This window comes from Zonotrichia albicollis, chromosome 26 (assembly GCF_047830755.1).
Source record: "Zonotrichia albicollis isolate bZonAlb1 chromosome 26, bZonAlb1.hap1, whole genome shotgun sequence".
Taxonomy (NCBI): domain Eukaryota; kingdom Metazoa; phylum Chordata; class Aves; order Passeriformes; family Passerellidae; genus Zonotrichia; species Zonotrichia albicollis.
Genome location: NC_133844.1, coordinates 8,380,575 through 8,406,381, shown reverse-complemented (window position 1 = coordinate 8,406,381; position 25,807 = coordinate 8,380,575). Strand labels below are relative to the sequence as shown.

At 54.4% G+C, this 25,807-nt stretch overlaps 2 protein-coding genes across 11 annotated transcripts in view; one reads left to right on the top strand and one right to left on the bottom strand.

Annotated features, from left to right (window-relative positions):
- Positions 1-67: 67 nt before the first annotated feature.
- TACR1 (tachykinin receptor 1) lies at positions 68-15,273 on the bottom strand. Of its 2 annotated transcripts, XM_074559374.1 has the most exons (5): positions 14,679-15,273; positions 7,408-7,602; positions 2,431-2,581; positions 1,607-1,803; positions 68-651 (listed from the first exon to the last, which is right to left on the bottom strand). In XM_074559374.1, the coding sequence occupies exons 1-5, from the start codon at positions 15,074-15,076 to the stop codon at positions 357-359; spliced, it is 1,236 nt and encodes a 411-aa protein (XP_074415475.1). In that variant the 5' UTR covers positions 15,077-15,273; the 3' UTR covers positions 68-356. The 2 variants fall into 2 exon arrangements, with proteins under 2 accessions (XP_074415475.1, XP_074415474.1); XM_074559373.1 differs by lacking the exon at positions 7,408-7,602.
- Positions 15,274-15,687: 414 nt separating this feature from the next.
- Positions 15,688-25,807, top strand: part of LOC113460708 (tetraspanin-15) — a 39,911-nt gene continuing 29,791 nt past the window's right edge. For 4 of the 9 annotated variants that reach the window (XM_074559362.1, XM_074559363.1, XM_074559361.1 and 1 more), the window contains exons 1-3: positions 15,688-16,887; positions 17,110-17,348; positions 18,990-19,029. In XM_074559362.1, coding sequence (XP_074415463.1) covers positions 16,291-16,887; positions 17,110-17,348; positions 18,990-19,029 — 876 coding nt within the window. In that variant the 5' untranslated portion in view covers positions 15,688-16,290. Of the gene's footprint in view, positions 16,888-17,109; positions 17,349-18,697; positions 19,030-25,807 lie in introns of those variants that run through there. The other 5 variants (XM_074559367.1, XM_074559364.1, XM_074559368.1 and 2 more) reach the window with 4 other exon arrangements.

Here is a 25,807-nt window from a genome sequence, read left to right as displayed (position 1 = left end):
TTTTGGGATTTTGGGATTCAAGATCCCCCTGCATGTCCAGCAGGGAGAATTAAATTAAGGCTGGGAGGAGGGAGGTGCAGGATGGGGTTGTTTTCCATGGCGTGGGATGCACCGAGAGGTCCCTCCCGCCTTGCAGAGGGCACGGAAGCGCCGGCCAGCGTTGGAATTCTGAGGAAAACCCAGCTCTGTCCCGTTCCTGCATCCCCTCCATCTCCAGGCAGGCAGTGAAAACATTCCTGATGTCCAGCCCCACAACAGAACTCATCCCAAAGAAAAAGAGACGGGAAAACAGCACGGGAAACGCCGGCACGGCACAAGCAGGGCGGTGACACCGAGGTGGCGCTGAGGGGACGTCCCTAGGTCAGGGTGTTGGAGTAGAAGCTGAAGCTCTCGGAGACCGTCTTGGAGTCGCTGCGGGAGGAGCCGTTGGAGGCCATGTCCAGGGAGAGCCGCTCGGCCCGGCCGGGCTCGTCCAGCTCCTCGTCGGCCGCACCGAGCGCCGAGGCCACGGTGGTGGTGTCCATGCGGCTGAGCTTGGACACGGAGCTGTGCGTGTGCAGGAAGCGCGCCGAGCGCAGCTCCAGCCCCTCGTACTCGCCCGCGCTCACACACGGGCACCAGCGGAAGGCGTGCTTGAATCCCACCCGGAACCTGGCCACGGGACGGGATGGACACGGGCATGGATGGGGAAAGATGGGGGATGGACAGAGGAATGGCATGGACATGGACAAACGGACGGGATGGAGATGGACAAAGGAACAGGGTGGAGATGGCCAGAGGAATGGGATGGATATGGACAAACGGACGGGATGGAGATGGACAAAGGAATGGGATGGAGAGGGACAAACAGATGGGATGGAGATGGACAAAGGAACGGGGTGGAGATGGCCAGAGGAATGGGATGGACATGGACAAACAGATGGGATGGACATGAACAGAGAAATGAGATGGACATGGGCAAAGGAATGGGATGGAGATGGACAGAGGAATGAGATGGAGATGGCCAAAGGAATGGAATGGAGATGGACAAAGGAATTGGGATGGAGATGGACAAAGGAATGGGATGGAGATGGACAAAGGAATGGGATGGACATGGCCAGAGGAATGAGATGGAGATGGACAAAGGAATTGGGATGGAGATGGACAAAGGAATGGGATGGAGATGGACAAAGGAATGGGATGGACATGGCCAGAGGAATGAGATGGAGATGGACAAAGGAATTGGGATGGAGATGGACAAAGGAATGAGGAAAGACATGGAGATGGACAAAGGAAGGAAAGAAAGCTGAGCTTTTCTAAACATTGCCATCTTTCACTGAGGAGAGGAAAAACCCACTGAGAAATGGAAAACCCACTGAGAAATGGAAAACCCACTGAGAAATGGAAACCCACTGAGAAATGGAAACCCCCACAAACCCCAATTAGGAGTTGGGATCGTTTCAGTTGCTGTTTGCCCTCAAACCCCACGGGGATTAGGAGAGACTGCAGGTGAGAATTGTGCCACCCCCACCCCTGCTGGAAGCGGCAGCTGGTTTGTTGTGCCATCCCAGAAAAGCCCATCCCTGCTCTCCGCTGGGACCCCGCTGCGCGCTGCCGAGCCGCCCACCTGTCGTTGAGGCAGCAGTAGATGATGGGGTTGTACATGGTGGAGCTCATGGCCAGCCACATGACGGCCAGGTAGACCTGCTGGATGAAGCTCTGCATGTACCACTCGGGCCGCAGGTACTGCAGCGTGAAGTAGACGTGGTAGGGCAGCCAGCAGAGCGCGAAGGTGCACACCACCATGATCATCATCTTCACCACCTGCCGCGGGAGAGAGCCAGCCTGCAGCCATTCCAGCCTCGGGAACGGCCTTTGGGGTTGGCCAGGAATTCTGGATCCAGCCCCTCCCGGAATTCCTCACCTTGTGGAGATTGGTCAGGAATTCTGGATCCAGCCCCTCTGGGAATTCCTCACCTTTCTCTTGGTCAACACATGCTCATGGTTTGGGATTGGACAGGAATTCTGGATCCAGCCCCTCCCGGAATTCCTCACCTTGTGGAGATTGGCCAGGAATTCTGGATCCAACCCCTCCTGGAGTTCCTCACCTTGTGGGGATTGGCCAGGAATTCTGGATCCAGCCCCTCCCAGAGTTCCTCACCTTCCTCTTGGCCAACACATGCTCATGGTTTGGGATTGGCCAGGACTTCTGGATCCATCCCCTCTGGGAGTTCCTCACCTTGTGGGGATTGGCCAGGAATTCTGGATCCACCCTCTCTGGGAGTTCCTCACCTTGTGGAGATTGGCCAGGAATTCTGGATCCACCCTCTCTGGGAGTTCCTCACCTTGTGGAGATTGGCCAGGAATTCTGGATCCAACCCCTTCCCAGAATTCTCACCTTGTGGAGATTGGCCAGGAATTGTGGATCCATCCCCTCTGGGAATTGCTCACCTTCCTCTTGGCCGACACCTGCTCGTGGTAGCGGTCGGAGGAGTCGCCGGGGATGGCGCTGGCCCAGAGCGTGCGGCCGACGGCGGCGTAGGCGCAGCCGATCACCAGCAGCGGCAGCAGGTACAGCAGCACCGTCATGGAAAAGTGGTACCTGGAGAAATGGGATAATCCCTGAGGATCCAGCAAGATGGACATGGAGAAATGGTGGGATCTGGAAAATGGGATAATCCCTGAGGACCCAGCAGGATGGACATGGAAAAGTGGTGGGATCTGGAGAAAAACCGGGATAATTCCTGAGGATGCAGCAGGATGGACATGGAGAAATGGTGGGATCTGGGAAAATGGGATAATCCCTGAGGATGCAGCAGGATGGACATGGAAAAGTGGTGGGATCTGGAAAAAACCAGGATAATCCCTGAGGATGCAGCAGGACCATCATGGAGAAATGGTGGGATCTGGAGAAAAACCGGGATAATCCCTGAGGCTCCAGCAGGATGGACATGGAAAGTGGTGGGATCTGGAAAAAACCAGGATAATCCCTGAGGATGCAGCAGGATGGACATGGAGAAATGGTGGGATCTGGGAAAATGGGATAATCCCTGAGAATCCAGCAGGACCATCATGGAAAAGTTCCTGGAACTTGAAAAAGTTCCTGGAAAGAACCGGGATAATCCCTGAGGATGCAGCAGGATGGACATGGAGAAATGGTGGGACCTGGAAAAAACCGGGATAAACCCTGAGGATCCAGCAGGATGGACATGGAGAAATGGTGGGATCTGGAAAAAAACCGGGATAATCCCTGAGGATGCAGCAGGATGGACATGGAAAAGTGGTGGGACCTGGAGTAAAACCGGGATAATCCCTGAGGATCCAGCAGGACCATCTTGGAAAAGTTCCTGGAACTTGAAAAAGTTCCTGGAAAAAACCGGGATAATCCCTGAGGATCCAGCAGGATGGACATGGAGAAATGGTGGGATCTGGAAACATGGGATAATCCCTGAGGATCCAGCAGGATGGACATGGAAAGTGGTGGGATCTGGAAAAAACCAGGATAATCCCTGAGGATGCAGCAGGATGGACATGGAGAAATGGTGGGATCTGGAAAAAACCGGGATAATCCCTGAGGATCCAGCAGGATGGACATGGAAAAGTTCCTGGAACTTGAAAAAGTTCCTGGAAAAAACCGGGATAATCCCTGAGGATCCAGCAGGATGGACATGGAGAAATGGTGGGATCTGGAGAAAAACCAGGATAATCCCTGAGGATCCAGCAGGATGGACATGGAGAAATGGTGGGACCTGGAAAAAACCGGGATAATCCCTGAGGATGCAGCAAAATGGACATGGAGAAATGGTGGGATCTGGAAAAATGGGATAATCCCTGAGGATGCAGCAGGATGGACATGGAGAAATGGTGGGATCTGGAAAAATGGGATAATCCCTGAGGATGCAGCAGGATGGACATGGAGAAATGGTGGGATCTGGAAAAAACCGGGATAATCCCTGAGGATGCAGCAGGATGGACATGGAAAGTGGTGGGATCTAGAGAAAAACCAGGATAATCCCTGAGGATCCAGCAGGACCATCATGGAAAAGTTCCTGGAACTTGAAAAAGTTCCTGGAAAAAACCGGGATAATCCCTGAGGATCCAGCAGGACCATCATGGAAAAGTGGGACCTGGAAAAAACCGGGATAATCCCTGAGGATCCAGCAGGATGGACATGGAGAAATGGTGGGATCTGGGAAAATGGGATAATCCCTGAGGATCCAGCAGGACCATCATGGAAAAGTTCCTGGAACTTGAAAAAGTTCCTGGAAAAAACCGGGATAATCCCTGAGGATCCAGCAGGATGGACATGAAAAAGTGGTGGGATCTGGAGAAAAACCAGGATTATCCCTGAGGATCCAGCAGGATGGACATGGAGAAATGGTGGGATCTGGAAACATGGGATAATTCCTGAGGATCCAGCATTGGGAATGCCATGGAAGTGTTGGGAATGCTGTGGAAGAACTGGGAATGCCATGGAAACGCTGGGAATGCCATGGGAACACTGGGAATTCCATGGGAACACTGGGAATGCCGTTGGATATCTGGGAATGCCGTGGGTCAGTGAGGAATTCTGTTAGAGAGGAATGGTTTAAATGGAAATCCAATCATTCCGGGTTTAAGCACCGGAGGGGATGGAGGCTCCAACCCTATGGAAAATCCTCTCTTCCCTAAAACCTGAGTCCACAAACGTGCCTGGTGCCGGCTTGGAAAACTTCCCAAATCCTGCCTGGTGAGCGGGAATTTCCTTCCCAAGGCTTGGGGGCCTCTGGGTGGGGTTTTGGGCTCCAATCCCAGCTCCTGCATCTTCCCAAGGGTTTGGGCTCCAATCCCAGCTCCTGCATCTTCCCAAGGGTTTGGGTTCCAATCCCTCCCTGCTCCCGCTCCTCCTCCTCCGGCTTCAATCCCGGCTCCAGAGGGTGAGGGCGGCTCTGGGAATTCTCCCGCAGGGATCGGGGCTGCTGCTCGGCACCACAATCTGATTTTGCCGGCCCTAATTCCATTTGGGATTGGCCTTGGTGGGGCTGGATTTTGTTTGCCTCATTCCAGAGGCGTCTGGGCGGCTCCGCGGGAGGATTTTGCTGCGGTTCCCATGGAATTGCGGATCCTCAGGAGTGTCTGCAGGAGCTGCGGGATAACGTCAGCAGCGCAGAGGGGTCTGGGCTCCCGGAGCCGTTCCAGACAGCTCCAGGAATCCTTTGGGATCCAGGCATGGAAAAGCACCGGGAATTGCTGTGCCCGCAGCATTCCCGGGCTCGCAGCGCTCCGGGAGATTCGGGGTTTGCAGCTGGAAGGGTTTGGGATGGAGGATCCCGCGGTGCCGGAGGATGGAGCTGCCGCCTCCTTTTCCCTGGGAATGTTGGCGTGGAAGGGACATCCCTCAATTCCCAAAGGATCCAGGGGCGGCTTCTCCCTTCCTTCAAAACCCCAAACGGAATTCCTGATCCCTTTGGGAAGCAGGGATGGATGTCCAGATCGAATCCTGGTTGAAACCAGGGATGTTTTCCAGGGAAAAACAGCTCTGGTACCCTCTGCACACCAGCTCTGTGCTCCCCAGAGATTTTCCAAAGGAATTCCCTCCAGAAGTGTTGGAATTCTCCTGTTTTCCCTGGGTTTTCCCCCTGTTTTCCCTGGGAGCTGGATAAAAAGATGGAATTTTTTCCTCCTGACGCCACAAACGGAGCAGCTGCCACCGGAGCATTCCCGGAATATCCGCTCCGAGTCTATGGAGCGGGGAAGGGCCGGAATGGCACCTCTGGAATGACCCAAACACCTGTCCCGAGTTATTTAGGGCAGGAAAATCCCATCTGGGATCTGCTCGTGGCATTCCCGAGGACTGGAGACGCCACTGAGTTCCTCCCAGTCCCCAGATTCCTTGGGAATTTCCCAGTTTTCCCACTTTTCCCAGTTTCCCAGAGCACGGGATGCGAATCCATTGTGGATTTAATGGTGCCGTTTTCCTTTGGGATCAGCCTTTGGAAAATCCACCAGAATTATCCATCCTGGGAATATTCTGGGATGAACTGTGGGAATGAGGTGACAAAGGACACGGGGAGGGTTTGTCGCCAGCCTGGATCTGATCTCTGGAATTCCAGAGCGGAATTCCACAGCCCCGATTCCTCCCTCCTCACTCAGGGCTGGAGATCACAAACTCCTTTTTTATTCCCTGTTTTATTCCCTCTTTATTCCCTGGTTTATTCCCTGTTCTATTCCCTTCTTTATTTCCTTTTTTAAAATCCCTTTTTCATTCCCTTTTTTATTCTTCCCCCCCTTTTTTTTCCCTCAACACCTGACATTTAACTCCCCTTGGCGAACCATTCCCAGCCCCTTTGGAAATTCAGGACTTCCCTTCCCTTCCCTTCCCTTCCCTTCCCTTCCCTTCCCTTCCCTTCCCTTCCCTTCCCTTCCCTTCCCTTCCCTTCCCTTCCCTTCCCTTCCCTTCCCTTCCCTTCCCTTCCCTTCCCTTCCCTTCCCTTCCCTTCCCTTCCCTTCCCTTCCCTTCCCTTCCCTTCCTTTTCCCCCTCTTCTTTTCCTCTTCCCCCCCTCTCTTTTTTTGCTCCTTTCATTTTACTTTTCCCTTTCCCTTTCCATTTCCCTCATTTTTCCCCTCTCCCATTTTTCATCCCATTTTCCCCATTCCCACCCTGTTTTCCCCCATTCCCACCCATTTTCCCCATTCCCACCCATTTTCCCCATTCCCACCCCATTTTCCCCATTCCCACCCTGTTTTTCCCCATTCCCACTCATGTTTTTCTCCATTCTCACCCTGTTTTCCCCCATTCCCGCCCTATTTTTCCCCATTCTCGTTTTTTCCCCATTCCCACCCCATTTTTCCCCATTCCCACCCCATTTTCCCCATTCCCACCCCGTTTTTCCCCATTTTTCCCATTCCCACCCCATTTTTCCCATTCCCCTGTTTTCCCCATTCCCACTCATCTTTTCCCCATTCCCGCCCTATTTTTCCCCATTCCCGTTTTTCCCCATTCCCACCCCATTTTCCCCATTCCCACCCCATTTTTCCCCATTCCCACCCCATTTTTCCCCATTTTTCCCCATTCCCACCCCATTTTTCCCCATTCCCACCCCATTTTTCCCCGTTCCCACCCCGTTTTTCCCCATTTTCCCCCATTCCCACCCCATTTCCCCCCATTCCCACTCCATTTTTCCCCGTTCCCACCCCGTTTTTCCCCATTTTTCCCCATTCCCACCCCATTTTTCCCCATTTTTCCCCATTCCCACCCCATTTTTCCCCATTCCCACCCCATTTTTCCCCGTTCCCACCCCGTTTTTCCCCATTTTCCCCCATTCCCACCCCATTTCCCCCCATTCCCACTCCATTTTTCCCCGTTCCCACCCCGTTTTTCCCCATTTTTCCCCATTCCCACCCCATTTCCCCCCGTTCCCACCCCGTTTTTCCCCATTCCCACTCACGCTTTGCCGGACTCGGCCCCGCCGGGCTCCGGCCACTCCACGAGGCAGACGAGGCGCCCCGGGAGCTCGGCGGTGACGGAGAAATATCCCTGGGGGAAGGCGAGCAGCAGCGCCAGCAGCCAGATCAGCCCCATCACCGCCTTGCTGGCCGCGGCCGAGAGGCGCGGCCGCAGCGGGTGGATGATGGCCATGTACCTGGGAGGGAAATGGGATAATCCAGGGGAAAATCCTGGGGTAAAATCCTGGGGTTATGGGACTGGGAACATGGCCAGATGGATGATGGCCATGTACCTGGGAGGGAAAAATGGGAATATCCTGGGGTGAAATCCCGGGATTCTGGGTCTGGGAACATGGCCAGATGGATGATGGCCATGTACCTGGGAAGGGAAAATGGGAATATCCGGGGTAAAATCACAGGGTTATGGGTCTGGGAACAGCAGGAACATGGCCAGATGTACCTGGGAGGGAAAAATGGGAATATCCTGGGGGAAATCCTGGGAACAGCGGGAACATGGCCAGATGGATGATGGCCATGTACCTGGGAAGGGAAAACGGGAAAATCCTGGGGTGAAATCCTGGGATTCTGGGTCTGGGAACATGGCCAGATGGATGATGGCCATGTACCTGGGAGGGAAAAATGGGAATATCCTGGGGTGAAATTCCGGGGTAAAATCCCGGGATTCTGGGTCTGGGAACATGGCCAGATGGATGATGGCCATGTACCTGGGAAGGGAAAATGGGAATATCCGGGGTAAAATCACAGGGTTATGGGTCTGGGAACAGCAGGAACATGGCCAGATGTACCTGGGAGGGAAAAATGGGAATATCCTGGGGGAAATCCTGGGAACAGCGGGAACATGGCCAGATGGATGATGGCCATGTACCTGGGAAGGGAAAACGGGAAAATCCTGGGGTGAAATCCTGGGATTCTGGGTCTGGGAACATGGCCAGATGGATGATGGCCATGTACCTGGGGGGGAAAAATGGGAATATCCGGGGTAAAATCACGGGATTCTGGGTCTGGGAACAACAGGAATATGGCCAGATGGGTGATGGCCATGTACCTGGGAGGGGAAAATGGGAATATCCTGGGCTAAAATCCTGGGAACAGCAGGAACATGGCCAGATGGATGATGGCCATGTACCTGGGAGGGAAAAATGGGATAATCCAGGGAAAAATCCTGGGAACAGCGGGAACATGGCCAGATGGATGATGGTCATGTACCTGGGAGGGGAAAATCCTGGGGTAAAATCCTGGGGTTCTGGGTCTGGGAACAGTGGGAAACAGGGATGGAAAATCCCAATGTTTCATCTTTGGGAACAGTGGGAATTAGGGATGGAAAATCCCAGGGTTCTGGGTCTGGGAACAGCAGGAATATGGCCAGATGGATGATGGCCATGTACCTGGGGGGGAAAAATGGGAATATCCGGGGTAAAATCACGGGATTCTGGGTCTGGGAACATGGCCAGATGGATGATGGCCATGTACCTGGGAGGGAAAATGGGAATATCCTGGGGTAAAATCCTGGGAACAGCGGGAACATGGCCGGATGGATGATGGCCATGTACCTGGGAGGGGAAAAATGGGATAATCCAGGGGAAAATCCCGGGATTCTGGGTCTGGGAACAACAGGAATATGGCCAGATGGGTGATGGCCATGTACCTGGGGGGGAAAAATGGGAATATCCTGGGGGAAATCACGGGGTTCTGGGTCTGGGAACAGCGGGAACATGGCCAGATGTACCTGGGAGGGAAAAATGGGATAATCCAGGGGAAAATCCCGGGGTTCTGGGTCTGGGAACAGCAGGAACATGGCCAGATGGATGATGGCCATGTACCTGGGAGGGAAAATGGGAATATCCTGGGGTAAAATCCCGGGGTTCTGGGTCTGGGAACAGTGGGAATTAGGGCTGGAAGATCCCAATGTTCCAGCTTTGGGAACAGCAGGAATTCGGGACAGAAAATCCTGTAGTTCCAGGCCTGGGAACAGCGGGAATTGGGGATGGAAAATCTCAGGGTTCTGGGTCTGGGAACAGCGGGAACATGGCCAGATGGATGATGGCCATGTACCTGGGAGGGAAAATGGGAATATCCAGGGTAAAATCCTGGGAACAGCAGGAACATGGCCAGATGGATGATGGCCATGTACCTGGGAGGGAAAATCCTGGGGTAAAATCACGGGGTTCTGGGTCTGGGAACAGCGGGAAACAGGGATGGAAAATCCCAATGTTTCATCTTTGGGAGAAGGGGGAATTAGGGATAGAAAATCCGGGGTTTCTGGGTCTGGGAACATGGCCAGATGGATGATGGCCATGTACCTGGGAGGGAAAAATGGGAATATCTGGGGTAAAATCCCGGGTTCTGGGTCTGGGAACAGCGGGAAACAGGGATGGAAAATCCCAATGTTTCAGCTTTGGGAACAGTGGGAATTAGGGATGGAAAATCCCGGGATTCTGGTCTGGGAACAGCAGGAATATGGCTGGAAAATCCTGGGCTTCCAGGTCTGGGAACAGCGGGAATTAGGGATGGAAAATCTCAGGGTTCTGGGTCTGGAAACAGCAGAAATCAGGGACAGAAAATCTCAGTGTTTCAGCTTTGGGAACAGCAGGAATCAGGGACGGAAAATCCCAGGGTTCTGTGTCTGGGAATAGCAGAAATCAGGGATGGAAAAACCCAGAGTTCCCTTTGGGAAAAGTGGGAATAAAGGCTGGAAAATGCCAGAGTTCTCTTTGGGAAAAGGAAGAATCTGAGCTAGAAAATCCCAATGTTCCAGCCTTGGGAACAGTGGGAATTGGGGTCAGAAAATCCCGGGGTTCCTTTTGGGAACAGTGGGAATAAGAGGCAGAAAATCCTGGAATTCCAGCTTTGGGAGCAGTGGGAATGGGAGCTGGGAAATCCTGGGGTTCCCTTTGGGAAAAGCAGGAATACAGCTGGAAAATCCTGGAATTCCAGTTTTGGGAACAGCAGGAATGGGAGCTGGGAAATCCTGGTGTTCCCTTTGGGAAAAGCAGGAATATAGCTGGGAAATCCTGGAATTCCAGCTTTGGAAGCAGCAGGAATACAGCTGGAAAATCCTGGAATTCCAGCTTTGGGAGCAGCAGGAATGGGAGCTGGGAAATCCCAGGGTTCCCTTTGGGAAAAGCAGGAATACAGCTGGAAAATCCTGGAATTCCAGTTTTGGGAACAGCAGGAATGGGAGCTGGGAAATCCTGGTGTTCCCTTTGGGAAAAGCAGGAATATAGCTGGGAAATCCTGGAATTCCAGCTTTGGAAGCAGCAGGAATACAGCTGGAAAATCCTGGAATTCCAGCTTTGGGAGCAGCAGGAATGGGAGCTGGGAAATCCCAGGGTTCCCTTTGGGAAAAGCAGGAATACAGCTGGAAAATCCTGGAATTCCAACTTTGGGAACAGCAGGAATACAGCTGGAAAATCCTGGAATTCCAGCTTTGGGAAAAGTGGGAATGGGAGCTGGGAAATCCCAGTATTCCCTTTGGGAGCAGCAGGAATACAGCTGGAAAATCCTGGAATTCCAGCTTTGGGAGCAGTGGGAATGGGAGCTGGGAAATCCCAGTATTCCCTTTGGGAGCAGCAGGAATACAGCTGGAAAATCCTGGAATTCCAGCTTTGGGAGCAGCAGGAATGGGAGCTGGGAAATCCCGGGGTTCCCTTTGGGAAAAGCAGGAATACAGCTGGAAAATCCTGGAATTCCAGTTTTGGGAAAAGCAGGAATGGGAGCTGGAAAATCCTGGAATTCCAGCTTTGGGAGCAGCGGGAATGGGAGCTGGGAAATCCCAGTGTTCCCTTTGGGAAAAGCAGGAATACAGCTGGAAAATCCTGGAATTCCAGCTTTGGAAGCAGCAGGAATACAGCTGGAAAATCCTGGAATTCCAGTTTTGGGAGCAGCAGGAATGGGAGCTGGGAAATCCCAGTATTCCCTTTGGGCAAACAAAGGATGGGGTGGGAATTTGGGAGCCGAGGGAGCTGCCAGGCCCCGAATCCTTTGGGATTTTCCTGAGGCACTTCCCGCAGTGCCAGCCCCATCCCGAATTTCCTGCCATTGTCCCCAGTGTTCGGAACAACTTCCGTCTTTTTTTCTTTCGTGCCCAGGCCTGGAGCAGCTCCAGGGGAAGGAAGGAGGGGATGGAGACACTTCCAGCAAAAATCCCACAGAAAATCCCATTGGGAGCCTCTGGATGCTGGGCTGGGCTGGGCTGGAGGGGTTTGGGGCGCTGGGTGGGATTTGGGGTCCTGCCCAATCCCAGGGCTTGGGGAATACGAGGCTTTTTCCAGCTGCTTCCCTGAATTTGGGTGGGAATTGGGAATTCCATCCTGGCTGTGACTGGATCCCCAACACAGCTCTCCCCATTCCCATTCCCAGTTCCAGCTCTCCCCAGTCCCATTCCCAGCTCTCCCCAGTTCCAGTTCCAGCTCTCCCCATTCCCAGTTCCAGCTCTCCCCATTCCCATTCCCAGTTCCAGCTCTGCCCATTCCCAGTTCCAGCTCTCCCCATTCCCATTCCCAGTTCCAGCTCTCCCCATTCCCATTCCCATTCCCATTCCCATTCCCATTTCCATCCCTCCCCATTCCCATTCCCATTCCCAGCTCTCTCCATTCCCATTCCCATCCCTCCCCATTCCCAGTTCCAGCTCTCTCCATTCCCAGTTCCAGCTCTCCCCATTCCCATTCCCAGCTCTCCCCATTCCCATTCCCATTCCCATTCCCAGTTCCAGCTCTCCCCATTCCCATTCCCATTCCCATTCCCATTCCCAGCTCTCCCCATTCCCATTCCCAGCTCTCCCCATTCCCATTCCCATTCCCATTCCCATTCCCATTCCCATTCCCAGCTCTCCCCATTCCCATTCCCATTCCCATTCCCATTCCCACCTCTCCCCATTCCCATTCCCATTCCCAGCTCTCTCCAGTCCCAGTTCCAGCTCTGGCAATCCTCCCTCCCAGGCTCCTGGAACACATTCCTGCTTTTCCTGCCTTTCAGCTCCATTGGCAGCTCCCAGCCACAGGAAAAAGAGGAATTTTCCCGATGTTTGGATGGGATTTGGGGTTTGTTCCCTTCCCTGTTCCTGGCTGGAATTTGGGATGCAGTCGGAGCTGCAGCTTCCGGATGGGAGCCTGGATGTTTTGGGAAAACCAAGCATCTCCTCAGGGTTTGCAGGTGCAGGAAGATTTTTTGGGAATGCTAATCCTGAAAAAATTCCAGCCCCAGCCTCCCAGACCTCCCTGCGTTACTGCAGCTTCCCTGGATTTCTCAGGGTGGATCAAAGGCTGTAAATTAAATTATTCAGCCCAAAAAACAATCCCTGGAATTCATCCCAGCCCCAGAGAGGCTTTTCCAGCCAATCCCGAGGATCCTCCTGGAACTGCACCATGGGAGAGGCACTGGAAATATCCCGGGTTTTATTGATGATTGCCTCAATTCCCCTGGATTTCAGGGAGAGGATTTGGTGACAAACCCAACCTTGGGTGGGTTTTAATGCCTGGGGAGCCTCACCCACCCCAGCCCTGCTTCCCACAGGGAATCCTGGAGCCAGTGGCTCCAGAGGCGCTGGGAAAGGGCAGGAAAAGCGTCCGGATCCCTGCCAGAATTCCCTTTATTCCCTGGGAACAGGAGAGGGCAGAGCCCGGCTGGCTGCGGGAACGCGGCCTTGGAAAAATCCGAAATGCTCGGAGGGAGCCACAGGGTGAATGTGGAGCTGGGATCTGTCCTGGGGCTCGGGGGGAAACGGCCCTGAGCCAAATTCCTGGAGAGGGAACGGACGTCCGGGGGGTTCTGGGCATTTGGGGTCTCCCAGGGCCACTGGGGTCCGGCTGGGCTTGGGATTGTGGAGCCAGTGTGGTCTGGGATTGTGGATCCAGTGGGATCTGGGAGCGTGGATCCAGTGGGATCTGGGATTGGGCATCCAGTGAGATCTGGGATGACGGCTCTAGTGGGATCTGGCTGAGCTTGGGATCATGGATCCAGTGGGGTCTGGGATTGTGGATCCAGTGTGGTCTGGGATCACGGCTCCAACAGGATCCAGGATCTGGGATCCAGCTGAGCTTGGGATCACAGCTCCAGTGGAATTTAAGATCACAGCTCCAATGGGATCTGGGATCCAGCTGAGCTTGGGATCATGGCCCCAGTGCAGGAACTGGGCAGGGAAAACCCAGCCCTGGTCACTGACCTGTCCCCAACCCCATCACTGACCTGTCTCCAACTCTGACCAGGACTGACCTGTCCCCAACTCCAGCATCCCATCACTGACCTGTCCCCAACCCCACCACTGACCTGTCCCCAGCTCCAGCCATGGATGGATAGACCCATCACTGACCTGTCCCCAACTCTGACCAGGCATGGATGACCCCAGCACTGACCTGTCCCCAGTTCCAGTGTCCCATCACTGACCTGTCCCCAGCTCCAACCAGGACTGACCCCAGCACTGACCTGTCCCCAACTCCAACCAGGACTGACCCATCACTGACCTGTCCCCAACCCCATCACTGACCTGTCCCCTACTCCAGTGTCCCATCACTGACCTGTCCCCAGCTCCAGCCATGGATGGATAGATCCATCACTGACCTGTTCCCAACTCTGACCAGGACTGACCTGTCCCCAGCTCCAGTGCCCCACCACTGACCTGTCCCCAGTTCCAGTGTCCCACCACTGATCTGTCCCCAATCCCAGCGTCCCATCACTGACCTGTCCCCAACTCCAACCAGGACTGACCCATCACTGACCTGTCTCCAACTCTGACCAGGACTGACCTGTCCCCAACTCCAGTGTCCCATCACTGACCTGTCCCCAACTCCAACCAGGATGGACCTGTCCCCAACTCCAGTGTCCCATCACTGACCTGTCCCCAACTCCAACCAGGATGGACCTGTCCCCAACCCCACCACTGACCTGTCCCCAGCTCCAGCCATGGATGGATAGACCCATCACTGACCTGTCCCCAACTCTGACCAGGACTGACCCATCACTGACCTGTCCCCAACTCCAGCTATGGATGGATGGACCCACCACTGACCTGTCCCCAGTTCCAGTGACCCATCACTGACCTGTCCCTAGCTCCAACCAGGACTGACCCCAGCACTGACCTGTCCCCAGCTCCGACCAGGACTGACCCCAGCACTGACCTGTCCCCAGCTCCAGCCATAGATGGATGACCCCATCACTGACCTGTCCCCAACTCTGACCAGGACCGACCTGTCCCCAGCTCCAGTATCCTGTCACTGACCTGTCCCCAGCTCCAACCAGGACTGACCCCAGCACTGACCTGTCGAGCGCGATGGCCGTCATGGAGTAGATGCTGGCGAAGACGGCGGCGATGGGGAAGAAGTTGTGGAAGCGGCAGTAGGCGGCCCCGAAGTACCACTCGTTGTGCACGGCGTAGCTGAAGTTGACCACGGTGTTGAGCGCGGCCATGGCGGCCTCGGCGAAGGCCAGGTTCACCAGGAAGTAGTTGGTGACCGTGCGCATCCGCTTGTGCGCCAGGATGATCCACATGACCACGGCGTTGCCCACCACGGCCACCAGCACCACCAGCGCGTAGGCCGCGGCCCACAGGGCCACCTGCCAGGGCGGCTGCACGAACGGGTTGGGCCACGACGCGTTCAGCGACGCGTTGGGGGGCTGCGGCTCCGGCCGGGCCGCCAGCGGAGGGGACTCGGCCATGGCCGCGGAGACGGGGCGGGGGACCGGCACAATGGGGGCGGGGGACCGGCAAAATGGGGTGCAGGGACCGGCACAATGGGGTGCAGGACCTGCTCTGCGAAATGGGGGCGAGGGACCGGCAAAATGGGGGTGAGGGACCGGCAAAATGGGGTGCAGGGACCGGCAAAATGGGGGCGGGGGACCGGCACAATGGGGTGCAGGACCTTCTGCTCTGCAAAATTGGGGTGCAGGGACTTGGATCAGCAAAATTGGGGTGCAGGACCTTCTGCTCTGCAAAATTGGGGTGCAGGACCTCCTGGATCAGCAAAATTGGGGTCAGGGACCAGCAAAATTGGGGTGCAGGAACCTCCTGCTCTGCGAAATTGGGGTGCAGGGACCTGGATCAGCCAATTTGGGGTGAGGGACCGGCAAAATGGGGGTGCAGGGACCTCCTGCTCTGTGAAATTGGGGTGCAGGGACCTCTGGATCGGCAAAATTGGGGTGCAGGGACCTGGATCAGCCAATTTGGGGTGAGGAAACTCTGGATCAGCAAAATTGGGGTGAGGGACCGGCAAAATGGGCTGCAGGACCTTCTGCTCTGCGAAATTGGGGTGCAGGGACCTCCTGCTCTGTGAAATTGGGGTGCAGGAACCTCCTGGATCAGCCAGTTCAGGGTGCAGGAACTGGGATCAGCCAATTTGGGGTGCAGATCCCTGCTGGTTTAGGGTGCAGCAGGATCAGTGCACAGCCAGTTTGGGGGTGCAGGGCCGGGCTGGCTCAGGGTGCCGCGGGTTTGGGGTTCCGGTCCCTCCGGTGTCCGGGGGCAGCTGGAGCCGGGAGCGCGGCCATGGCACGGCTGGCTCGGGGTGCAGGTCCGGCCCGGTTCGGGGTGCGGGTCCGGCCCGGTTTGGGGTGCGGGTCCCGCCCGGTTTGGGGTGCGGGTCCCTCTCGGTTCGGGGTGCGGGTCCGGCCCGGTTTGGGGTGCGGGTCCCGCCCGGTTCGGGGTGCGGGTCCCTCTCGGTTCGGGGTGCGGGTCCCTCCCGGTTCGGGGTGCGGGTCCCTCCCGGTTCGGGGTGCGGGTCCCTCCCGGTTCGGGGTGCGGGTCCGGCCCGGTTCGGGGTGCGGGTCCCGCCCGGTTCGGGGTGCGGGTCCGGCCCGGTTCGGGATTCAGTCGGGTCGGGAAGCAGCCGGTTCAGGATGCGGCTCCTCTCGGTACCTGCTGCAGGCGGTTCGGGATGCAGATTCCCCGGTTCGGGATGCAGATTCCCGCTCGGTTCGGGATGCAGGCGGTTCCGGATGCGATTCCCCGGTTCAGGCGGCGATTCCCCGGTTCAGGCGGCGATTCCCCGGTTCAGGCTGCAGATCCCCGCTCGGTTCGGGGTGCGATTCCCCGGTTCGGGATGCGATTCCCCGTTCAGGCTGCGATTCCCCGGTTCAGGCGGCGATTCCCGGTTCGGGATGCGATTCCCCGGTTGCCGCTGCGGATCCCCGCTCGGTGCCGGCCGCCGGCGGTTCCGCCCGGCCCAGGCGCGGGCTCGGGGCGCAGCCGGTGCCGCGGACCCGAGTGCGGCGGGCGAGGCACGAGCGGCGCTTTATGGGCGGCGCGGGCGGTGCCGGAGCGGGGCGGGCGGAGCCGGCGGGGACAGCCCGGCCCCGCTCCCCCGGTGCCCTCCCCGCTCCCGGGGCTCCGCCGCCGCCGCCGCCGTTCCCAGCGATGCAGATTCCTCCTCCCCATCCCAAATTTCCCTCCCCCATCCCCTTTCTCCCCGCCAAATCTCCCCGGGCATTTTTGGGCCCCGACTCTAAAATCATTGCGAATTGGAAGATCCCCGGTAACGGCAAAGCTGCGGGGTTTTATCGATGATTTTATCGATTATTGATTGGTTTTATCTTTATTTATCGCGAACCTTCTCAGCTCCCCCCGCAAAACGGGCTGGAAAATCCCTGTCCCTGCAATTCCCTGTCCCTGCAATTCCCTGTCCCTGCAATTCCCTCTCCCTGAAATTTCTTCATATCCCTAATTAATTGAATTAATCTGAGATCCCTTCCCGCAGCCCGGGTTGGTATCCAGGGTTGGTGTGCCAGATCCATCCCGGCGCTGCTGCTGCTGCTCCAGCCGGGAATGGTGCCAGGAATTCTGCGGGAATGGTGCCAGGGATTCTGCGGGAATTCTGCGGGAATGGTGCCAGGAGCGCCCCCCGGTGCCCCCGGGAATTCCGCTCCTCCCTCGGGATCCGCTGTGCCCGGGGATGATCCCGAACCCCGCGAGTTCGGGCACAGGAGCCGCTCCCAGGTAAATCCCGCAGGGATTGGGGCCGGCAGGAGCCGCTGGGATTCCTCGCTGCCACAGCGATCCCGGGGTTTATTCCAGGCGGGAATTAATGAATTCATTAATGAATTAATTAATGAATTAATTAATGAATTCTCGGGGTTCCCACAAAGGGGCAGGGCAGGGCAGGGCGCTGCTCCCGCTCCATCCCGGGGGGAACCGGGAATGATGCTGATGGCAGAATTCCCAAAAAACCTGGGAATGGCAGAGCTGGGAATGCGGGAATGGGAGCAGAGATTGAGGGAATGGGAATGCGGGAATGGGAGCAGGGAATGGGAAATGGGAATTTGGGAATGGGAACTGGGAATGGGATCCAGGAATGGGAACCGGGAATGTGGGAATGGGAGCTGGAAATGGAAACTGGGAATGCAGGAATGGGAAATGGGAATGGGAAATGGGAACTGGGAATGGGAAATGGGAATGCAGGAATGGGAACTGGGAATGTGGGAATGGGAACTGGGAATGGGATCCAGGAATGGGAACTGGGAATGCGGGAATGCGAAATTTGAGGTGGATCCAAAAAAGACAGAAAAAAAAAAAAAAAAAATTTGTGCGGGATCTAAAAATCCAACATTCAAGGCAAATTAAAAAAAAAAAATCCAAGGGGCTGAAAAGGATGAAAAACTGAGGCGATCTAAAAGGTCAAAATTGGGGACCAAAAAATTAAAATTCAGGGGTAAATAAAGAAAATTCAAAATCCAAGGGGCTGGGAAGGATCAAAAACTGAGGGGATTTAAAAAAAAAAAAAAAAAAGGAAAGAAAAAAAAGAGAAAGAAAATCAAAATCCCAGGGAATAAAAAGCTGAAAATCCTCGAGAACCCAAAGCAGTTCCAGGTCCCTGCGCGGCTGCAGCCGCCTCGGCAGCGCGGGCGGTTCCTCCCCGGTTTCTCCGGGATTATTCATTTACCCCGCTGGAAAATCCCTTCCCGCGGCCTCCAAAGGGTTAACGCGGCCTCCAAAGGGTTAACGCGGCCTCCAAAGGGTTAACGCGGCCTCCAAAGGGTTAACGCGGCCGCGCTCGGCGCTGCGGGCGGAAACGGCCCCGGGTTCGAATCGCCCGCAGGAACCGCGGCCGGGGCGAGCCGGGAGCGGCCGGAGCTTCCCGATCCTCCCGGAGCTTCCCGGTTCTCCCGGGGGTTCCCGATTCTCCAGGAGGTTCCCGATCCCGCCGGAGGTTCCCGATCCCGGAGGTTCCCGATCCCGGAGGATCCCGATCCCCCTGGGGGTTCCCGATCCCTGCCGAGGGTTCCCGATCCCCTCTGGAGGTTCCCGATCCCCTCCGGGGGTTCCCGATCCCCTCCAGAGATTCCCGATCCCCTTCGGAGGTTCCCGATCCCGGAGGTTCCCGATCCCACCGGAGGTTCCCGATCCCGGAGGTTCCCGATCCCGGAGGTTCCCGATCCCTGCCGGGGGTTCCCGATCCCCTCCGGAGGTTCCCGATCCCGGAGGTTCCCGATCCCGGAGGTTCCCGATCCCCCCAGAGGTTCCCGATCCCCCCCAGAGGTTCCCGATCCCCCCCGGGGGTTCCCGATCCCGCCGGGATCGCGGCCGGGACGAGCCGGGCATGGGCCGGTCCTGCCGCGAGTCCAATCTCTATTACTACAGCATCAAATTCGCGCTCTCCGCCTACGCCACGCTCTTCTCGGTACGTCCTTTCCCTTTTCCCCCCATTTTCCCCATTATTTTCCCATTATTTCCCCATTCCCCCCCATTTTTCCCATTATTTCCCCATTATTTCCCCCCATTATTTCCCCATTTTTCCGCATTTTCCCCCCATTTTTTCCCATTATTTCCCCATTATTTTCCCATTATTTCCCCATTTTCCCCCCATTTTTCCCATTATTTCCCCCTTTTTTTCCCCATTATTTCCCCATTTTCCCCTTTATTTCCCCATTTTTTCCCCATTATTTCCCCATTTTTCCCCATTATTTCCCCATTTTCCCCCCCTTTTTTTCCCCATTATTCCCCCATTTTTTCCCCATTATTTCCCCATTTCCCCCCCATTTTTCCTCCCATTTTTCCCCCATTTCCCCCGTGTTTCCCAGCGTTTTTCCCCCATTTTTCCCAACCTTTGCCTTTCCCATCCCCTTTCACTTTTCCGCCTCCCAATTTCCCCTTCCCAGACCCCAAATCCTTCAGGAGAACCCGCGGTGCCTCCAAACCCCCTGGACCACCCCCAACTGGGCCATTTAGGGCGATTTTGGGGTGAACCCGCTGATTTTGGGGTTTTCTCCCCCCTCATCCTCCCCCGTGATTCCTTTGTGGCCCCGAGTCCCAGAAAAAAACCTAAAAAATTCAGAATTTTGCCCCCTGCAGACATCGAGGGGATTTCAGCCGCGTTTTTGCTGGGAAAATCCCCAAATAAATGGAAATAAATTGAATTTCAGGCGGTTTTGAAACGCTGGACTCTGCTCGGGGCGGGATTTCCCTGGGATCCACAAACACCTGCGGGAGGGAGGGGAAAACTCTGAATTCCGCCCTTTTGGGGGCTCTTTTGGGGGTTTATTTTGGGTCATTCCGGCTTTATTTCCAAATATTTCCTCCCCAGGGTTAAATAACCTCAGGGTGGGGCCGATTTTTCAGGTGTGAGCACAAAAAATTCCTCGGCAGGTGCCCGGAAATGGTTTTAATTCCGGTTTTTATTGATTTTTGACCCGTGAATGAGCTCGGCCACGGTTAAAAAAATCACCAAAATTTGGAATTTTTTTGGGATTATCTCCCAGATTTTCCAGGCTCTGTCAGCTCTGAGGGGCCAGAGCTCTGTGGCATTCCCAGAAATCCCAAAAATTCCAGATTTTTTCCCACATTTCTGGCTCAGGGTGGAGTTTTGGGTGGGATTTGTGCAATATTCCAAACAAATCCATGGAAAAACCCCAATATTTGGGTACCTAAGGAGCCAATCCCGCCCAGTTTGGGGTTTCCCAGAGGTTTTTGGGATTTTCCTCCCAGTTCCACTCTGGGAATCGTGGATGAACCCTGGGACAATTCCCGGATTTTTGGGGGAATTTTGGGAGAGCTCCATGGGGAATCCAACAGGGAGGGGCTTTCCCGAAAAAACGGGAAAACAACCCAAAAAAACCGGGAAAACAACCCCAAAAAATGGGAAAACAACCCCAAAAAAAACGGGGAATCAACCCCAAAAAAACCGGGAAAATAATGCCAAAAAAATGGGAAAACAACCCCAAAAAACCAGGAAAACAACCCCAAAAAAATGGGAAAGCAACCCCAAAAAACGGGAAAACAACCCCAAAAAATGGGAAAACAACCCCAAAAAACAGGAAAGCAACCCCAAAAAAACCTGGGAAAACAACCCCCAAAAAAACCTTGAAAACAACCCCAAAAAAACCGGGAAAACAACCCCAAAAACTGGGAAAACAACCCCAAAAAAATGGGAAAACATCCCCAAAAAAACCGGGAAAACAACCCCAAAAAATGGGAAAACATCCCCAAAACAACCGGGAAAACAACCCCAAAAAATGGGAAAACAACCCCAAAAAAATGGGAAAACAACCCCAAAAAAACCGGGAAAACAACCCCAAAAAATGGGAAAACAACCCCAAAAAATGGGAAAACATCCCCAAAAAAATGGGAAAACAAGCCCAAAAAAACCGGGAAAACAACCCCAAAAAAATGGGAAAACAAGCCCAAAAAAACCGGGAAAACAACCCCAAAAAAATGGGAAAACAACCCCAAAAAAACCGGGAAAACAACCCCAAAAAATGGGAAAACAAGCCCAAAAAAACCGGGAAAACAACCCCAAAAAAATGGGAAAACAACTCCAAAAAACGGCAAAACAACTCCAAAAAATGGGAAAACAACCCCAAAAAAATGGGAAAACAACCCCAAAAAAAAGGGAAAACAACCCCCAAAAAACAGGAAAACAACCCCCAAAAAAAACGGGAAAACAACCCCAAAAAAAACTGGGAAAACAACCCCAAAAAAATGGGAAAACAACCCCAAAAAAACGGGAAAACAACCCCCAAAAAAACCGGGAAAACAACCCCAAAAAAAAACGGGAAAACAACCCCAAAAAACAGGAAAACAACCCCAAAAAATGGGAAAACAACCCCAAAAAAAACGGGAAAACAACCCCAAAAAATGGGAAAACAACCCCAAAAAACCAGGAAAATAACGCCAAAAAACAGGAAAACAACCCCAAAAATGGGAAAACAACCCCAAAAACCCCATTTTGGATGGTTTAACCCCTCCCACCTCCATGATCCCAGACAGGAATTCTGGAGTCTTTCAGCCTGACCTAATTACGGCCTCATTTGCATAATTACTGCCCCATTAATTGCTGGACAATTCTTTTCCCACAAAACGGAGAGCGGGTGTTTGAAGTGACCCCGAAAATCCTGAAAACCCCAAAAATCCTGAAGTCCATGGATTTGGAGTCGCCTCCATGGTTTGGGAATCCTGGGGAGGGAATTCCATGGATCTGAAAAACCCTAAAAACGTCCAAAACCCCTGGAAATCTCAAAACCCCTAAAAACCTTGAAAAACCCTGAAAACACTGAAAACCCTGAAAACCCCTAAAACCCCTAAAAACCCTGAAAAACCCTGAAAAACCCCTAAAATCCCTAAAAACCCTGGAAACCCCGAAAACCTTGGAAAAACCCTAAAAACCCTAAAAACCTCCAAAACCCCTGGAAATCTCAAAACCCCTAAAAACCCTGAAAAACCCTGAAAACCCTGGAAACCCTGAAAACCCCCAAAACCCTGAAAAACCCTGAAAAACCCCAAAAACCCTGAAAACCCCAAACCCCAAAAACCCCATAAATCCCATAAATCCCAGACTAATTCCCAATTTCCCCCACAGCTGCTGGCGCTGGGCGCGTATGCGGAGGCGGCTCCGCACGCTCGATGGCATTTTCCTAAAAACCCCAAAAACCCCAAAAACCCTGAAAACCCCAAAAACCCCATAAATCCCATAAATCCCAGAGTAATTCCCAATTTTCCCCGCAGCTGCTGGTTCTGGGTGCATACGCGGAGGCGGAGCAGTGGTGGCACCACACGCTTGAGGGGATCTTCCTAAAAACCCCAAAAACCCCAAAAACCCCAAAAACCCTGAAAACCCCAAACCCCCAAAACCCCCATAAATCCCATAAATCCCAGAGTAATTCCCAATTTCCCCACAGCTGCTGGTGCTGCTGCTGCTGGCGCTGGGCGCGTACGCGGAGGCGGCTCCGCATGCTCAAGGGGATTTTCCTAAAAACCCCAAAAACCCCAAAACCCCCAAAACCCCATAAATCCCATAAATCCCATAAATCCCAGACTAATTCCAATTTCCCCACAGCTGCTGGGGCTGATGCTGTTGGCGCTGGGCGCGTACGCGGAGGCGGAGCAGCGGCACCACACGCTCGAGGGGATTTTCCCAAAAACCCCAAAACCCCAAAACCCCAAAAACCCCATAAATCCCATAAATCCCAGACTAATTCCCAGTTTTTCCCCCACAGCTGCTGGCGCTGGGCACGTACGTGGAGGCCGAGCGGCAGCGGCTCCGCACGCTCGAGGGGATTTTCCCAAAAACCCCTGAAAACCCAAAAAACCCCAAACCCCTAAAAACCCCAAAAACACCCATAAATCCCATAAATCCCAGAATAATTCCCAATTTCCCCCACAGCTGCTGGCACTGGGTGCGTACGCGGAGGTGGCACCGCACGCTCAAGGGGATCTTCCTAAAAACCCCAAAAACCCTGAAAACCCTGAAAACCCCAAACCCCTAAAAACCCCGTAAATCCCATAAATCCCAGACTAATTCCCAATTTCCCCACAGCTGCTGGGGCTGCTGCTGCTGGCGCTGGGCGCGTACGCGGAGGCCGAGCGGCAGCGGCTCCGCACGCTCGAGGGCGTTTTCCTAAAAACCCCAAAAACCCTGAAAACCCCAAAACCCCAGAAATCCCATAAATCCCAGACTAATTCCCAATTTCCCCCACAGCTGCTGGCGCTGGGCGCATACGCGGAGGCCGAGTGGCAGCGGCTCCGCACGCTCGATGGGATTTTCCCAAAAACCCCTGAAAACCCAAAAAACCCCAAACCCCCAAAAACCCCATAAATCCCATAAATCCCAGCCTAATTCCCAGTTTCCCCACAGCTGCTGGGGCTGCTGCTGCTGGCACTGGGCGTGTACACAGAGGCGGCACCGCACGCTCGAGGGGATCTTCCTAAAAACCCCAAAAACACTGAAAACCCCAAAAATCCTAAAAACCCCATAAATCCCGGACTAATTCCCAGTTTCCCCCACAGCTGCTGCTGGCGCTGGGCGCGTACGCAGAGGTGGCTCCGCACGCTCGATGGCATTTTCCCAAAAACCCCAAAAACCCTGGAAATCCCAAAAACCCTTTAAAAAGCCTGAAAACCCCAAACCCCTAAAAACCCCAAAAACCCCGTAAATCCCATAAATCCCAGACTAATTCCCATTTCCCCACAGCTGCTGGGGCTGCTGCTGCTGGCGCTGGGCACGTACGCGGAGGCGGCACCGCACGCTCGATGGCATTTTCCTAAAAACCCCAAAAACCCTGAAAACCCCAAACCCCAAAAACCCCATAAATCCCATAAATCCCAGACTAATTCCAATTTTCCCCACAGCTGCTGGGGCTGGGCGCGTACACGGAGGCCGAGCGGCAGCGGCTCCGCACGCTGGATGGGATTTTCCTAAAAACCCCAAAAACCCCAAAAACCCCTTAAAAAGCCTGAAAACCCCAAACCCCAAAAACCCCATAAATCCCATAAATCCCAGACTAATTCCCAATTTCCCCCACAGCTGCTGCTGGCGCTGGGTGCGTACGCGGAGGCCGAGCGGCAGCGGCTCCGCACGCTTGAGGGGATTTTCCTAAAAACCCCAAAAACCCCAAAAACCCTGAAAACCCCAAAACCCCAAAAACCCTGTAAATCCCATAAATCCCATAAATCCCAGACTAATTCCCAGTTTTCTCCACAGCTGCTGGGGCTGCTGCTGCTGGCGCTGGGCGCGTACGCGGAGGCGGCACCGCACGCTCAAGGGGATCTTCCTAAAAACCCCAAAACCTCAAAAACCCTGAAAACCCCAAAACCCCCATAAATCCCATAAATCCCAGACTAATTCCCAGTTTTTTCCCCCGCAGCTGCTGGGGCTGCTGCTGCTGGCGCTGGGCGCGTACGCGGAGGCAGCACCACGCGCTCGATGGCATTTTCCTAAAAACCCCTGAAAACCCCAAAAACCCCTTAAAAAGCCTGAAAACCCCAAACCCCTCAAAACCCCAAAAATCCCCCTAAATCCCAGAAATCCTGGACTAATTCCCAATTTCCCCCACAGCTGCTGCCACTGGGAGCGTACACGGAGGTGGCACCGCACGCTCGAGGGGATCTTCCTAAAAATTCCAAAACCCCAAAAACCCCATAAATCCCATAAATCCTGGACTAATTCCCATTTTCCCCACAGCTGCTGGGGCTGCTGCTGCTGGCGCTGGGCACGTACGCGGAGGCAGCACCGCACGCTCGATGGCATTTTCCCAAAAACCCCTGAAAACCCAAAAAACCCCAAACCCCTAAAAACCCCTGAAAACCCTGAAAACCCCAAAACCCCCAAAACCCCATAAATCCCATAAATCCCAGACTAATTCCCAGTTTCCCCCACAGCTGCTGGTTCTGGGCGCATATGCGGAGGCGGAGCGGCAGCGGCTCCGCACACCTGATGGCATTTTCCTAAAAACCCCAAAACCCCAAAAACCCCATAAATCCCAGACTAATTCCAGTTTCCCCCACAGCTGCTGGTGGTGCTGGGCGCGTACGCGGAGGTGGCACCGCACGCTCAAGGGGATCTTCCTAAAAACCCCAAAAACCCTGAAAACCCCAAAAACCCTGAAAACCCCAAAACCCCCAAAACCCCAGAAATCCCATAAATCCCAGACTAATTCCCAGTTTTTCCCCCCACAGCTGCTGGGGCTGCTGCTGCTGGCGCTGGGCGCGTACGCGGAGGCCGAGCGGCAGCGGCTCCGCACGCTCGAGGGGATCTTCCTAAAAACCCCAAAAACCCTGAAAACCCTGAAAACCCCAAACCCCTGAAAACCCCCAAAACCCCGTAAATCCCAGAAATCCCAGACTAATTCCCAATTTCCCCCACAGCTGCTGCTGGTGCTGGGCCCGTACGCGGAGGCAGCACTGCACGCTCGATGGCATTTTCCCAAAAACCCCAAAAACCCTGAAAACCCTAAAAACCCCATAAATCCCATAAATCCCAGACTAATTCCCAGTTTTCCCCACAGCTGCTGGGGCTGCTGCTGCTGGCACTGGGCGCGTACGCAGAGGCGGAGCAGCGACGGCACCGCACGCTCGATGGGATCTTCCTAAAAACCCCAAAAACCCCAAAAACCCTGAAAACCCCATAAATCCCATAAATCCCATAAATCCCAGAAATCCCAGAGTAATTCCCAATTTCCCCCACA

Coding starts and splice junctions, on each gene's coding strand:
- TACR1 (XM_074559374.1), bottom strand. CDS start 15,076: ATGGCCGAGTCCCCTCCGCTGGCGGCCCGGCCGGAGCCGCAGCCCCCC. Junction 7,603..14,678: donor ACGGCCATCGCGCTCGACAG/GTCAGTGCTGGG, acceptor TTTCCCTCCCAG/GTACATGGCCATCATCCACC. Junction 2,582..7,407: donor GGGGCCGAGTCCGGCAAAGC/GTGAGTGGGAAT, acceptor CCATTTCTCCAG/GTACCACTTTTCCATGACGG.